Source organism: Larus michahellis, chromosome 2 (assembly GCF_964199755.1).
Source record: "Larus michahellis chromosome 2, bLarMic1.1, whole genome shotgun sequence".
Taxonomy (NCBI): Eukaryota; Metazoa; Chordata; class Aves; order Charadriiformes; family Laridae; genus Larus; species Larus michahellis.
The window spans coordinates 47,526,583-47,543,676 of NC_133897.1; the positions used below are offsets into that span (position 1 = coordinate 47,526,583).

A 17,094-nucleotide genomic window follows, 5' to 3' on the forward strand; every position below is an offset into this window, starting at 1 on the left:
CGCCAAATAGTGGGAGTTCCTACAATTAATGGTATGTTTTATCTCTAAACTGTAGTGTAAACCCCTCAATGAAAATGTTTGGTCTAAAGCAGGGCCGTGTCCTGGTTGAACTTTTACTCCGTTCCCCAGTAACACCAAAGAAATATTTTGCAAGCATCCATAGCAGTGGAAGACAATAATGCACGGATCCTAAGTCACTGAAAGTCTTAAAATATGTAGAACTATGGAAACTAAATTCCGGTGTATGTTCCACCACTGCTTTTGGCTTTTATTTTGAAAACTCTTCAGATGCAAAATTTTTCAATTAAACTTTCTTTTTCTCTTTCTCTAGCTTGCTGGGATGGTGAGTACTGCTTACTCCTATGTTACTGTTACTAGATGGGTAGAATGGTGCTGTTCATTTGTCAAACTGACCTAGCGGAGACCTTATAAGCTGTGAACTACTTTGCCTTTGTAGCATCAGGCTCCACTCAACCAAACATTCAGAGTTGTGTGTTCTCTTCACAGGGGTTAAATTGTACGTCAAGAGTCATGTGTTTACTGAACTGGAGCTTTAGTTTTTTAATCCATGTGTAGGATGAGATATATCCTCCTTTTAATTTAGCTATCTAAAATGCAAGTGTTTAGTCACCGGATGCTTCCTCTGCAGTTTGTCTCTCTCCACTAGTGACTCAGTGAGGCTAAACATGTCAGTATTCATAGCTGTGGTAGGTGTTTTTAAATAAAACCATCAGATATTATTTGGCCATCGCTAGCTCAGCTTCAAATATCACATCTCTGTGACTGGCTATACCGAGCCTAAGCAAACTAGGGCTTCATAATTTCTATATGCTCTAAGATACGCACACTGTAACACAGACATTTCTCCTAGTATGCGTATGTGCTCTTGCCATCTAGATAAATTCTAGTCCTGTTCTGCAGGTGGAGCGGCATGGCATAGAAATGCTAAGCCTAGGAAATCTGTGGAGAGCAGAGAATTAAAGTCTTTAAAGTCCTAGAACACATCTGCTGAGACATCTAGCACAATCTGCTTCCTTCTTCCTCTGAAAAGAATGTTATTTACTCATCTTATTTATTTACTTACCTTCTATTTTTTGACATTTTCAACATTATCCTATCCCCTTACCTCGCTGTTCTGTAAAACTTCTCAAAAGCTTGCATTTCTTTACTTGTGATAAATTTCTCCTGCATGTGCTTGGCTGCTGTGAGTTTCAAATTCAAGGCATACCCTTTTTGTTTAACGCCAATACTTGTGATTATCTTAACCACTACTTCATTTATGACCCTCATTTCCATTCCCTGAAGAGTAGGTGTAGTATCTAGCAGTTGCAGATTCTCCCTACAATAATATGGTGCTTGACATATTTGTCCCTATTTTATACCCAGTGCATGTATTTGGATGGTATAGTGTGTTGTGCACTGTTCATGTGAAGGTAGGTAGGAGAACATGAACGGAAAAAGAGCATTTAAAACTTGATGCAGTTCCTTCAAATCTTTTATATATCACAGATTTGTATTTGTAATAGAGGTTCCCAGGCCTTCTTAGTGCCTTGTATCCTTTTGTTACAGCAGTACTTGATTTAACACCACTGTTGGCAATACCAAAATAGCACGAGTTCCTCCTTTGTCATTTTCCCCTATTATCTATGTGGTGAAGTTCAGTTCCTGTGCATATTCTTTCTTGCTGTTTCTTTCTACTTGTCCCTGAGTGATCTAGCTAGCATTATCCTTCTCTGACCCTTCATAATTCTAATTATCTTGCGGTTTCAGCACTGCAGATTAATTTTCTTCTTGTCCCTTCTCTGACCTTCTTTGTTCTTAACTTCAGTCCCGCCAGTTCTTCCACTGCTTTATGCTGAGCTGCCAAATAATTTTATTACACGTATTACTTTAAAACTTTCTCCTCTTTATTGTTCTGATTTTAATACTGCTCTCCTCTGGTTGTCTTTTTGCTTCATAACTATCCTCTTTCCATTATGGCTCAACATCACTCAGTACTTGGTGTGTTCCATGCCCAAATGTTTCTGGTACCGGTTATGTATAGGGAATGATAATGAAATTTTTGTCCTATACTGAATTTGCCTGGAATAGTGAGTCAGTAATCTCCTCCCTTCACGAGTGCTAGATAAATGGTCCTGTTATTGCTGTAGTTATGTTACCTGCTATAGCCTGTAGGTTTTTTTTAATTACATTTTTCTTCATGCTGTGGCAGATTATTTTCTTCAACACAATTTCTGATTGTAGATGTAATATTGTGGCTGGAGTAATTACAAGATGAAATGTGTTTTACTCCAGAAGTGTCACATGCGTTATCAAATCTTAACAGAGCTCCTAAGAGTAATGTAGTAATAATAGCAGCAAAACAGTATCTGAGCCACACGGCAGGCCCACACTGTGCACAAGGAGAGCTTTAAAAGAGAATATTGTGTGCTGGAAATACAGGATAGTGCTATGCAACCCAATGCAGACTGTTGCAAGCTCGCTTTGAAGTCGGTAGTGCGGGTTCTGCCTCTGCAGGCACACCCAGCAAGGGGGGCACAGACTACAGCAGACTCGCATCCCACTGGTTCAGAGTGCAGGTGAACGTGGAGCCTGTCAGAATTTGGGCAAAACCCAAGATCATTTCTTCTCCTGGCCCTGTTGTTGTCCTGCTTGGGTGGTGCTGGAAAAGCCACTTTTACTCTCTGTGCTGCAGCTTCTCCATCTGTAGAATAGTACTAATATGATTTAGCACTACTTTTCAAATATCTTTGTGAAACCTCTTCATAAGAATGAGAAATTTATACTCTTCTATGCCTCACTTCAGTATAAGTTAGGCAGATTTTTGTTTGGCTCCTTCTTTTTCTTTGTGCATGTATCAAGTGCAGGATGTAGTTTAGTATTATGTCATTTTATGTATGGCTTTTATGTGCATTACTCTCCATGTCTGAGATGCAAGGGAACAAAATAATTTGGCGGTGGTTTTTGTTCTTTTTTCCCTAGGAAAACCCAAATGCCCATTATATCCAACAGAACTGGTGTTTGCCCTGGACATCTCTAGGACGCTCACTCCTGAGACGTTTGAACTAATGAGAAAGATTATAATAGAGATAGTGAGTGAGGCCAGAATCAGAGAAAGCAACTGCCCAGTGGGAGCCAGAGTTGCTGTTGTTTCCTACAACTCGGTTACCCACCACCTGATCCACTTCTCAGAGTTGCAAAACAAGAATAAGCTACTCCACACACTAAAAAATATTTCTTACCAGAGATCCTCCAGTGAGAGGGACACCGGTGGTGCCATGAGATTTATTACCAGGAACGTTTTCAAGAGAACTCTACAAGGTCCTAATGTGAGAAAAATAGCTGTAGTTTTCAGCCATGGACCAGCCACAGATGCATCTTCTGTTAAACAAGCTGTCCTGGAGATGAGTGCAGCAAAAGTCACTCCAGTAGTTATTGCTTTGGGAAACACACCTCATATCTCCCAAGCTTTCCTGGTAAGAAATTTACTAAACTTTTCTTCTTTATGCTCTGCCTTTTTATATATTTTAAGTAATAAAGCTCCAAATTATTAGTAGTCGTGTTGCTCTTAATCAGGGCATTTTGTACAGGTACTGCAGGTAGACTTTATCCTCTAAAATAAATTGCTATATACTGCAAGTTCACTAAAGTATGGATTAATTTTTATTATTTTGCTGTTTAGTTTCTGAAAGGATGTTATATTCTGATCACTTGTGGTAAAGAAGAAGTGTTAGAAAGGATTTCCTAACTGTAGCACTTCATTTAGTACTGCCAAGTGGTCCTACAGGGAAATGTGATTTGTGTGTTATAAATGTCCTAGGAAATCATGTAATTTCATTTTAGATAGAAAGGTCCAAATTCCACGACATGTACTTGGCATTAAAGACTGTTATGGAGTGAGGGTGTATTTCTATGGAATCATGTAGAAAAAATTGTGCAATAATTGTAAATTTTGTGTTAAGAGATTATTTTTCTGTCTGATGAGGAATGAGAGAAAGGATATATGAAAAAAGAATTGTGAGGAAGACTTGGAAGATTTTTACATGAAGAAAATGGAGTTATTGGTTTATATTGTGTTAATGTTCACCACAAATAGTATGTGACCTTGCAGAAGTGATAATACTGCTATGTCAGAAGGATTTTATGAATTCAAAGGATGTATTTCTTCCTTTCTTCCCTACTTTATCAAGTAAAACTGTTTTTTTAAAATAGATTAGGTTATGTTTCTCTAACATGCAGTTGAAACTCATGGAGCAATGTCCTAACCTTGGACATTTTAACCTATTAGGTTTTTATTCTGTCTTGCATAATTAAATGAAGTTATCTGGAAAAAAGACTTGCACATCACACGTAGTCTATTAAGAGACTATATTAGGTACAATGAGACTCATGTGGAAAATGTCAAAGGGGAACTGTGTTTCTGATTAAGACTGAATTATTTAGTCCCATTCCTGTGGTTTCTACTGCAGATGAGTTATTTGAAATGGAAACCTCTTCCTTTTCCTCAAGTGTTGTGCTAAGCTTAGAGGTTTACAGATCATAGAATAGTTTGGGTTGGAAGGGCCCTTTAAAGGTCATCTAGTCCAGCCCCGTGCAATGAGCAGGGACATCTCCAACTACACCAGGTTGCTCAGAGCCCCGTCTAGCCTGACCTTGAATCTTTCCAGGGATGGGGCATCTACCACCTCTCCGGGCAACCTGTTCCAGTGTCTCACCACCCTCATCGTAAATTTCTTCTTTATATATCATCTGAGTGAGAGTCTAGATGAGAAACTGAAGCTTACTGAATATCTCTGTTCTTGTGCATATGCCACAGGCTTCCTCATGAGAGCAAGCCCAGCAGGATCTGACCTGCCACTTCTTTCAGATTCACTAGATTTTATTTATTTCCTAAAGCATTCATTGTCTTAATCTAGAAAGTTGTCACTTTACAAAACCAGTGAATTAAAAAATTAACTTTAAAATGTCACTATAAAAGATTATGTAGTGTGGTTAAGGTATATGTACGCTGGAATCCAGCACAGATTTAAACTTTGATCACCTTGCAAAATCCGCACAAGGTACCAGTGATCACTGCTGCTGCTTCCTCTGTGTGAGAAGAGTCGCATCCTAGGCAGATGGGAAGTTAACTCTCTGTCTTCCTCCTGTAAATGTGAGGAAGTTCATTTCAAGTTGCATTTGTTAGAGTAGAGAAAGTGGTGTGAGAAGGCAGACACAGATAAGGTGCAGGCAAAAGCAAAGAACTAGTTTTGCTGTTTCAGATCTTTCTGTAAGGAAAAACAACACTTGTCCAGAGACAAAGTTCATAAGCGAGGATGGAAGTGATCCAAAAAGCTGATACCCAACGACCTGGAAGCCTCCCAGGATTTTTGGCCTAGATAGATGATATTCTGGTCATTGCATTCCCTTTGTTTATGATAGTGAAGCCCAAAATCCTCCCTGTGTTTGTTCTGAAGAGAGGACTTGTTGAAGTAACTCCTGGAAGGTGAACTGTAATGACAGATACTGGGAGAGAAAGAAAGGCAGGCAGGAAGGAAGGAAAGAAAGAAGAAAAGAAATCAGTTGCTTCCCCAAAGTAACCACAGCTCTTGAAAGTGTTATTGGTGTGGATAAAGCTAACTGTTCGTTACCACTGCTTAGCACTGTCCTTCCCTTTAAGCTGTGAGAGAACCCAGGCAGACATACCCATTGAGGGGTCCGTGCCTTGGCACAAGGACACAAGAAAGCTTGGAGCTTTTGAGGATTCTGACAAATAGTACTATAAAAAGCATTCTGGTCTCTTTCCCATGAGGTGCATAAATATTAGTATCTAGCAGAACCAGAGTGTCTGTAAGAAAAGGGACTTCTTTTTAGGAGGATGTCAAGCTCTGTGCAGTTTCATGTGTATACCAGACTTCATTGGAAGACTTTATGACAGTTTATTCACAGTTTAGTAATATATAATAATGTATGGAAACAATACTTATGTTTAAACACATATATTTAAACATATGTATGGATGTTTATGAAATATTTACATTTGTTTCAGTAACATGATTTGATTTCCCTTTGTGTCCATTGTTAGCTTTTAAAAATATTTTAAGAAGAAACAGCTATATTCAAATTCAAAAGCTGAAGTAATATTTTAAAGAGGACAAGAAATCTGGTACCAGAAGCCCTTGGCAGTGTTTTAGATAGGTCCCAGCTTCACAAGGGACTGCTGCCATGTCTGAGACACAGCCATCAACTCAGATTGCTTAGTTTACTTTTTCTGTAGATAGTTTTTCTACATGAAGCTTTTGTCAGACATTTTGACCGTGTTAAATATTTTATATTTGAAAATCTTTGTATGTCATGCATTTTATCAGACTCCAAGAATACAGAATTTCCACTAGGATCTCTTAACTGAGGATCTAGCATAGACACAGATAGATAAGAAGTCTTTTGCATGTTTCACAATAGTGCTAGAAAAATGGTTTTATCCGATTTTAGGGCTTAATTAGGAACAAGTCTATATGAGATTACCACAGCTGGGATATGTGCACTAATTGTCTGCAGAGCATCCCTGCCCCTGGCCCCCTTCCCCACAATGGGTCTTCTAGGTCAAGTCTGAACACTAAATTTACACTTCATCAACGGCAAGAAATCATAAAACACTTAGCAGTATGTACCTGCCATTTTTATTTTTTGTTTCTAGATGGATGATTCTGGGTTGTTTGAGGTGCTAAATGTTCGTGATGGGCAATATAATGAAGCATTACAAAGATTTCGGCTCTGCACTTTGTGCTATGGTAAGACCAATACAGTATTTTTTAACTTTTAATTGTCATTAAATTGTCATTAAAGGAGAAATACAGTATTATGCAGAGTTGCCTAGTGAAGAGCAGTATGATAAGGAAAAGAGCTGAGGCATTCCTCTGGCCATATGTATCCCTAGCAAAATTATTTGACTTTGTTTCTTATTGAAGTGTTGAGTTCCAAAAATAGAATCTGTTTCCAGTGAAAATCATTTACTGGCAACCTATCACCTGCATTGTCCTAACTGCTAAATCCATTTCAAAGGAAAATACTTAAATTGGAAGAACATGTTTGTCCACCTTAGGCTTCATCAAATGTGGTATTAAACATCTAGAGCCATTTCCTTACTCCTGTCCCTGTAGAAGGGATCTTCTACCTCGAATGAGCACATGTTTTTCTTTTGGGGTATTTGAATCCTTGTGTGACCAGAAAGCCTGGTTGAAAAGGATGCATTTACTTGAGTTGCATCCTAAAAGCAAGTGTTAATTAAATGTAACAGACCAAGGCCACCAGTGTCCTTCAGCTTTAAAACCCTTCATGACCAAGTTTGCTAACCTTTAAGAAGCTGTAGCAGATAATCAATGCCACCTTCTGTCAAATCAGTATCTTCTCAGACTGGTGAAGACAGGTAATAGGGCTAGAGCCTACATCCTTATCTCCTTCTGTCCTTATTCTTCAGAAGATCATTTCTGGTCTTTCCATCACTATGTAAAGCTGGAGACTACCCCTATGTGTTCCTACTGGGACACACATTGGTCAGAAAGACAGGTGAAGGATTAAGAAGGAATATCTCATTTTGTGACTCAGCTAATGGTCTGGCATTCATGGCATGTGAGGTCCCCTGTCTTCTTTATGATGAATCTGTGCAGTACAGCAGCTATTAGCACACCTAACAGCTTGAGAGAAGGACTCGTTATCTGCTGGAATCTGGACAATCTACTCGTATGCTCTGAGTCCGAGTTGGAGTTACTTTTCATAGAAAGGAGTTTAAAAGATTAGCAAATGTTTTAAAATCTTGTCTGCAGTCATTTTGTAATTTTTGCAATGTTGATCAACTTTGACTCCTGACCAGAGTCCCCAATAATTTGGTGAAGGTCACCAATACCACAAGGACTCTCTTCTGTGAAGAACATCATTGTAAAGATTGACCCTTTCTTTTGCTTTCCAAAATACTGGGAAAAATTGCAATTCTGAAAATGCCATTTTCTTTTCTTGACGCAAAGTGCTTTTTCAATAAGCATTGATTTCTCATCTTAGTGACATAATATTTTAGGTTTCCTCAAAAGGCTTCCAGCAGTTGTATTAGATAGGAATAAAACTTTTATTTAAATAGCCACATAAATACATTCTGACATGTTGCCCAAACAATAAAAAGTTGCTATGGCTGGTGTGTGTAGTGATCTCTGTCCTAATAAAAAAAAGCCCTTATCAAATACATACTGAACTAAACAGGCGAGTTTTGGGGTTTCATTGATTTTAATGGGAAGTAAGGACCTGGTTTCACATTTTTTCTAAATCTTGCTTTTTTTGTAAACCTGTCCAAAAATACACAGTTATAATGTAATCAACTCTATTCCTGTGATCTTTTTTTATTTCAGTGGGAAATAGAGCATCAATTGTCTTGCAGAACCTGGTGCATAATTATGTGTTTTGAGTCAGCCTTTATTTTCCTAACATGCATTGACATCATTCTACTAGTTATTCTTCTTTTATTATCCTTTTTTTTTTTTTTAAATGGCCATTCTGACACTTTAGATCTGTGATCACATTCATTGTTGCATATTTACTTTTTGATTTATCTAAAAAAATGCTAATTAATTTTACATTCTTTTGTAGACATATGTAAACCAGATGCTTTTTGTGAACGTCCCAGGCGCAGTTTACCGAGGACATATGTGGATGCTGCTTTCATTCTGGATAGTTCACAGGAAATGAGTGGTGCTGAGTTTGAGCAAGTCAAAGACTTCATGAGCAAAGCAATCACTGCATTCAACATTTCCTCTGATCCAAAAACATCTGTTGTAGGGGACAGAATAGCTGTGGTGAGCCATGCACTACCAGGTTTCAAAGCAGGCACAGGGAAGAGGCCTGTAAAGAAAGAATTTGACTTTGTTACCTACAGCAGTAAGGACCGAATAAGAAGACATATTGAAGAATCTCTTCAGCAGCTGAATGGAGAGGCTGCCGTCGGCTATGCTATGCAATGGACAATTTCTAACATTTTCTCAGCGGCTCCCAATCCAAGGCCACTCAAAGTTATTATCATTATATCTGCTGGAAAAACGAGTCAATGGGACAAAGGAATGTTAAAAAAAATTTCCATGCAAGCTAAGTGCCAAGGCTATGCACTCTTTGCAATTTCACTAGGAAAGTCCTATGATAGAAATGAGCTGGAAGAGCTCGCAAGCACTCCTCTGGAACAGCATTTGGTTCAGCTTGGCAGAATCCACAAGCCTGAACTTGACTATGTAATGAGGTTTCTGAAGCCATTCATACGTTTCCTCAGGAGTAAGTTATCACATCACAAGTGGTGGGGTTTTTTTATTTCCCGTTGAATTTTCAATATTCTGCAAAAGCACTGGATAGATAAGATCGGGGTGTACTCATGATGTGCTTTATGATAGGTGTATAAAATTAATGGTCACTTGATTTGCAGCTATTCTTGGATAAAAGGCTAAACTTTGCCAAAATCTTCCAAATCCCACAAAACTAATGAATTTTGTTACTGCCTTCTGAACAGGTGAGAAGAACAACTACCCACCAGAAGAGCTCAGGGCAAAGTGTATCAGCCTCTTCCTTCACAGCTAAAGACCTGTGTAAGTGCATTACATAATTATTTGAATATTGGGGGGTTAATGGTGAATACAATTTGCTTTTGCAGAGCTCTCCTTGTTGGTGTTTTCAACAAGTTTTTTGTTTGATTGGTTAAAAGTCTGCTTGATTAGCAAAGATAAAGAGTGGAACTGGACCATAATAAACACATTAGAAATGAACAGCATACCATGTTATGTTTTTAAAAAAGTCTGAAATTGTTGTACAAAATGAATTATATCCCTTCTATTATTTTTGTGTTTTAAACATACCTTTGTAGTCACCCAAAACTATACATTGTGCTCTTCTGGAAATTTCCAAGTGCCATAATGTATTTTAATATTAAAATGCTACTTTTTTATTACATGAAGGCTTAAATATAATGAGAAAAGAGAAATCAAAACTGAGGACATCAGTCACTGATGTCAGCCAGTTTTGTGACTCCTTCTGCCAAAGTCATTGGTTGGTTCTGAACCTGAATCATAGCGCAAAGGGCACACTTTCAATGCAGAAATTCACTAGGGAACTGCCCAGTAGTTCACACGCTGGAAAAGTGCTGCAAAAGGACTGTGAGGCGAGCATTCAGGTCAGCAAAGGAAACATAAAGGCAACATGAACCATGAAGACTGCAAGCCATCGTCTTCAAGGTTACTTCCCTGAAGCACAACTAAGAACAATGTGAAAGTTCCTGAAATTTTCCTGATTTGCATTACTGCTGTATAGACCATAAGAATCTCTGTTATGTAGGCAGGCACATTGTCAGCTTATATCTACTAGTTATGGCCGCTTTCGCATGAGCGAATCTGAATTCTTGGATTAGAAAAAAATGGGGATAATAATGAGCAAAATCAAAGCTTATGAAATCCTTTCCTCATGCTGTTGGAGGGAAATAACTGGTCTAGATGGACAACATCCACAGCCTTTCCCTTATCCTTTGAGTGGGTCACCTTGTCATAGAAGGAAATCAGGTTAGTCAAGCAGGGCCTGCTTTTCATAAACCCATACTGACTGTGCCTGATCACCTGGTTGTCCTGTATGTGCTGTGTGATGGCACTCAAGGTGATCTGCTTCATAACCTTCCCTGGCACTGAGGTCAGACTGACAGGCCTGCAGTTCCCCAGATCCTCCTCATGGCCCTTCTTGTAGATGGGTGTCATATTTGTTAACCTCTGGTCAACTGGGACCTCCCCATTTAGCCCAGACTGCTGATAAATGATGGAAAGTGCCTTGGTGGGCACCCCCACCAGCTTCCTCAGTACTCTTCGTTGGATTCCATCCAGTCCCATAGACTTGCGTGTGTCTAAGTGGTGTCTTGTTTCTGTTTTCTTATCTTCAGAAACACCATCTCTTATTTGCAGTCACCCTGTTCTAGTTTTTTCTAGAAAACTCAGTTGCTGTTCTGAGTTCACATATACATTGCCTTGAATCATGGCTGGTAATAGCAGTTATCATTGACTTGTAACAGTCAATCAGCTTTGTTTCTTATTCTCCCTAAAGTCTGTGTTTTCTTGAGAACCATGTATACATTCTTTTGCTCTTCCATGCACTGTGCAAAAGCATTTCTACCCTTCACTCACATTTTTTTTTAACTATATATAGATCTGTTTTTAAGATTTAGTTTTTTCAAGAGAAGTGACTGCAAGCAGTCAGGAAGGAGAACATTGTTCTAATACCAAGAGAAAATATGTATTTTCTTGTTCTATGTATAAAGAGGTTGCAGTTCTCTTAAATGACATCTTTTAAGGGGGGAGGAAGGGGAAGAACACCACTCCAGCTGAAAATTTATTCCTTTTTTTCAGCCTATTAAATTGTAATTTCGGCCTGTTTATATTTCTGTTACAATTAGGCATTCAATTCTGTCAACAGGCTTGAGCAATTTTCTCGAGAAGTTCACTTCCCATCTGATATAGAATGAGCTACCTGTGAATGTTTTATCAACACACATCCTGATTGTGTCCTGTGTTTCTCTCTAGCTTTGAAACAAAAGAGACGTCTGCAGACCATGTCACCATAGAGGCTACTTCATTCACTCCTCCCTGGTACTTAAGAGGATTGTTGCAGGCTGGTAGAAAATAGACTCCTTTAAGAATAGGAGTTTTCACCAAGAAGAAATAAAACTGGAGTAGAAATGTGAAGCCCTTCAGCCCAGCTGAAGACAGTGGGGACTGTGGGTGAAAGCAGAATCTGTATTTGAAAGAAACAAGCAAGAAGAGAAAATAGTATCATTACACCAACTAGCCTTAGATGGATCCTAATTCACCCTTACAATCCCAAGCGGAAGGAAGGGGATCTCTTCTCCAACCTTGCCCCTGCTCCAAGCTGATCTTTTCATTACTTTTCTCCTTCTCTTTTGGCAAGAGAATGATTCACATAAACCTCTGTCCATTTTCTGACAGAACCCCGTCTAAGGGGTACACCTCTAAGCCTGGTGCTTTCTCTATTCACCTGCTGTATCTTCCCAGCTAGCCTCTGAAAGCACAGAGTTGAATTTTGGTTTCTCTCATCTCCGTGCTGCTTTCAAGATTTAAGTGAATACAGACTGAACTGCAGAGTTAGTATCAGAATAGTCAGTGCTTAGCTAAAAGGAGCTGACCTGGTTCTGGAAAAGCTCCTGCAAATCGTTCTTAGCTTTTTCTTGAATTGAGTTTCCTGAGAATGGGTTTGGGGTTTTTCAATCAAATGTTAAATCGTGCTTCGTAACTTTTTCCTGAATACTTTCTAGCTTTCATGCCTTTCCTGAGGTATGAAGACACAAAATGGCTTTCCCATGCAATTTTCTGCTATTCATCATCCCTTAAGAATGCATTAGAAATGTTTGCTGAAATCATGTTCTGATGATGGCTCTTTTAAAAACTTATTTTTAGTAGTATCAACAATGAAATATTAGGATAAATGCAGAGAGACACTTGGTCAGTCAGAGGCCAGAAAGCAGGGATTTCAGGTCCTTCAGAGAGGGTTTAGAGAGAATATATTGGACTATGTCAGATTAATTGCAGATGGAGTTAATGGATTCTCCATTTTCCATATGCTTAGCTTTTTCATTTTTCCATTTCTCCTGCATCCTTCACAGGGGAAAGCGGGTTGTGTTTTGTTGTTAGGGACTACAACGCTCCACAGTGATGAGAGATGTTTTATTCCTATCTGTTTCCATGGCAGGGTCCTACAGGAGCAGTCATTAATTCTGTGGGCTCAATCAAGCACGTGACTTGGGAAGAGATTTCCTCAACAAAACGCTTGCTATCTTAATTACAAAGAGCATGCAGAATATGGGGAGACATAACTGAAGAAATAGATTTCTGTCTTCACAAGGAGGTGTTTTAGTTTGCTTTGCTTCTCAGGTGTCTGTGAAGGGGAAAAGGAATGTGCTCCTCTTAAAAGACACACGGTAACATGAAGACAGACACAAGCAGTTCATGATTTTACTCTGGAAGTACACTGTATTCCAGAGAGATGTCTGTTTCTCTTCAGTTTTTCAGAGAACAAGATCGCTAGAAAGATACTTGTTTCAAAATTACTGTACCTGTCTCTCGTGCCTCAGAGAATTAGAAGATCTCCACTGCGCTCAGAAACCTGAAAATATATTTGAGTCTGATGTTAATATGTAGCCCTCTGCACTGCACGGATGAGGCTACTGGAAAGCTGTATTCTACCACAGTGTTCAGGTCATCTGGGCTCTTTACTGGTGCTAATTCGCAAGGTGCCATGAACTTTGTCTTTTACTTCTGTTGTTATTAAGCCACATTGCAGGATTTCCAGTTATCTCAATGGCTCTACTATAACATGTATATACTTCCTTATTAAAATGTTCTGGGCAAAAAGCATCCACAGAACAATTTATTTCAGATGAAAGAGAACTGCAAAGTAAAAAGTCAATGTGGTATTTTCATCAGAAAGCATGTGTATATCCTCTTTGCAATTTACAGCATCATTCATGCCTCACAAAATGGAATTGTCCCTCAGAGGTGTAGGAATCTGGGAAATGTGAGGGTAGAGTGCAAGGAAAAAGAGTTTTCTTTATCGTCCAAGAATCGTTGCAAGCAGCTGGGCCATAATGGAGTTCTGATACAGAAAAACAGAAAGGATTTGTGAAGGGAGAACACATTTGTTGCATTTGAGTTATGTTATTTCAAGTCATCTTAAAAATTAAAAACATGACTGCTCAGAAGAGTTGCACATTTCATGAAGCTTCAGATAATTATTTTAATAAATTAACAGCTAGGAATGAGCATGTGCCATAGCTCTTTATAGCTTGTTAGTTATAATATGTTCAACACAGAATATTAGCTTCTCTTTATAGATAAAGCTAAAAATCTCAGGAAAATAAGGTGTCCATTCTGATATTGTTAAAATTACCAATTACTTCAGACACTAGATTCTTTAATTTGGAATTGTGCTGTACCCAATATGACATGGAAGAAATTAAAATTGTGGTCCAAAACAAAAAACATTTTAACTATGAGAATTGCCAGGAGAAATAGCTTAAATATGTCATATATCTATAATAATGGGTTTCTTGCCGATCAAAACTTCTCTTAAAAATAAGTTACTGGACCTGTTTTACAAAAGGAATCCAACATTAACTTTATAGAAGAGATTCATTTTCATATTATTTCTGTAAAAGAAGAATTGTATCTGGGTATTAATAAAGGACTGGTTACTGTAACTTTTATTAAGCTGTATGAAACTGTAAGGTGAGCATGGAGGAATAAGGAAAGAGCACACTCTCCATTCTACTGTTCAAGAGGTCTTTTCTAAAGAAGATGGGGTAGAGAATGAGCACCGCAACAGTTGAAGAAATGCTTGCTTCTGCACAAAGTTTTGTTCTTTGTGCATTTAAATGGAAAAAAAAAAAAAAAAAAAGAAAAAAAAGGGTTAATACTTTAACTGGAAACAGTTGCATCCTTGGCCAGGCTGGCTGGGTAAGGAGGAAAAGGCTGGAAAGGGGGTTTCTCCCACTCTGTTCTCTGACATCATCCCAACCGTCCTGATTCTGACCATAAGCGTATTCTCAGCATCCTCTCCTCTTCTCTCTCCTCATTCTTTCACAGCACAGGTGAACACTGAAATCCATTTAATTTATAGTTCTAGCGGTTCTTGTTCTTTCAAACGCATCTCTTTGCTCTAGCACAGTCAAAAGAAAATAATGCCAAAAAATGACTGATCACTTATAATAAGAAATTTGCATCTATTTCAACTACTTCACAACAAACAAAACCAAACAAAAAAACCCTCAACAAACTACTTGGAGACATATTAATTCTGTGCCACAGCTGCCATTATGTTGTTGGCTCCCTCTGCTCCTATCTGTGTGAAGCTTGCCATTGACTCTTGCTTTGCATGTCTTAACGTGTCTAGAATAGAAGCAGTTGGTCTTTCTTGGCGATGATTGCACTGTGAAACCTAAGGAATCTCTAAAATGAAATGGATGCATATAATCATCTGTTGCCGTGGCTGGGTACGTGATGTGTCTTCTGGACAGCGCGGGTCGCGGCTGAACTCGCACCCTACTCTTCCTCTCAATAGGGCATTAAATTTGTCTCTAGCCTCTGTACTGCTGGTCATCTTTGTAAATTCTGCAGGAACTTCACAACTTGGAGACCTCTATCTGTCCATCACATTTAGTTGAAATTGGCCAATGTGTTCACAGTTTTACTGTGGCAAGATAGACAGGCAGACACTGTGACATTAGCCTTATTTTCATTGGAAAGAAGGCTAAAAAGAACTGTAGAAATACACGATCAGTGCACTCCACCCTCCCTTCTCAAAATGGCCAAATTTCATTGTACATACGGGAAAACTTTTTATAACTAACCCACTTCATCAGATTCTGAAGAACTTTACAGGATGTCATATTTTTAAACTAAAAATGAAACCTGGATTGAAGCAGAAAAGGGATTTCCAGCTAATTTCTTTGACTAAACTGTCCAATAAAAGCTGTCCCAGAAAAGTATTTCATAATTTATGTCATACATTACTAAGCTTGCGGTTCTGGATCTTTGCTGCAATTCTCCTGTGGGAGCACTGTCAAGCAGCCCAGTGCCATATTCCGTGTTGGTCACCTCATTACTTTAGCAGGAAAAGAATTTGTGATAAGAAGCGCGGGAGGAAATTAATGCAGATAAAAGAACAATGTATCACACCATTTTAAAGCAAAAAAAAAAAAACAACAAACCACAAATTGGCATGGTCTTTCTGACCAGCCCACAAGCTCCTTATGTCCATGGGTTGTACGCATATCTGTTCATGCTTTAAGTTATGAATTTCCCGAGTCCTTCGTGCTTGCTGAGAAGGTGACCCCAGCACTACTTGTGAATTTGATTTCCTGTGGCTGGTTTGTAGTGACTGCTTCACTCTAGCATAGTTTTTGAGAACACATTCACAAAACACAATGCAGCATAAAATGCTCATTTTCTCCAAACGATACAGCAAAAACAATAGGTGTCCCAGCATAGTCTTTCTTGTACTGTGATACACTGACGTGCATGGACTTTTGTGGCACACGTTACTTTTCAGTATGAGGAGTGAAGTGGATTTTTGCATGAGGGAAAAGCGTCATTGGGTGCCAGGGGCTTTTTCTTGCTCTCAATCTTTTTATGGCTTAAGACATAATGGCCTTTTCCTGCTTCAGTCTTAGATAAAAATTTTGGCTTGTGCTAGTTAATACAAAGCTATACATTTATGCATGTTACCTTTTTATTGTAAAGTTGTATTTTATTGTAAAATTCATTAATTTAAAAAGTGTTCTGTCTCCCTAGGCAATCCCCTTTTCATTCTGCCCTGTACATTTCACTCAGCTGACATTTAGAAATAGATTCTTTCAAAATTTGCTTTTACAAACTATCCAGGAGAGTTCCCTGATTTTACACATTGTCTTTATTTCTGTTTTCACCTCTGTTACTCTTTTTTTCTTGGTTTTATTTCATTTTTCAGAAACTAAGGCACTCTTACAATTTTTGTTTGAGCAGTCATTCTTTTAAAACCATGCACCAGCAAGATATCAAAAGAAGGATTTTTTTAATGTTGTTTGAAGTATGTCTTTGCTCATGTATCCCAAAATTGCAAGGAGTAATAAAAACAGGTTTGTCCAAACCTGGTTAGTAATAAACTCAAGGGAGTAAAGAATTGAAGATGGAACTGCGTTCTCGTGGCTGCTGCTGGCAATAAAACAGACGCTTAGGGCCCGACTTTCATTCCCAACATTTTTCTAAGCATTTTGCCCTCTTTGGTACAAGCACAGCTTTCACTGAGATCATACAAACCATGTCAGAAGTGGACCCTCTATACCGCATCGCACTGGCAGATCTGATATTTACACAGAACTGCCGAGGTAAATCTCATCTTGAAGAGATTAGTGGGAAACACAAGCTCATATTTTGAATTAAAAATTTTGACAATCTGAAGACAATAAAAGATGATCGAGTCCTTGCCAGCACCATCCCTGAACATGGTAAGTTCTACAATTTACTGGACCTCGTGTTCATCGGTGTATTTATGAATTCATTTCAG

At 38.6% G+C, this 17,094-nt stretch overlaps 1 protein-coding gene across 1 annotated transcript; it reads left to right on the top strand.

The window, feature by feature from the left end:
• The first annotated feature begins 223 nt into the window (after positions 1–223).
• On the top strand, positions 224–15,988 carry LOC141738331 (collagen alpha-6(VI) chain-like). Its single transcript, XM_074573529.1, has 7 exons — positions 224–242; positions 332–343; positions 2,983–3,476; positions 6,677–6,770; positions 8,614–9,285; positions 9,518–9,593; positions 11,562–15,988. The coding sequence occupies exons 1-6, from the start codon at positions 224–226 to the stop codon at positions 9,583–9,585; spliced, it is 1,359 nt and encodes a 452-aa protein (XP_074429630.1). The 3' UTR covers positions 9,586–9,593; positions 11,562–15,988.
• The last annotated feature ends 1,106 nt before the right edge of the window (positions 15,989–17,094 follow it).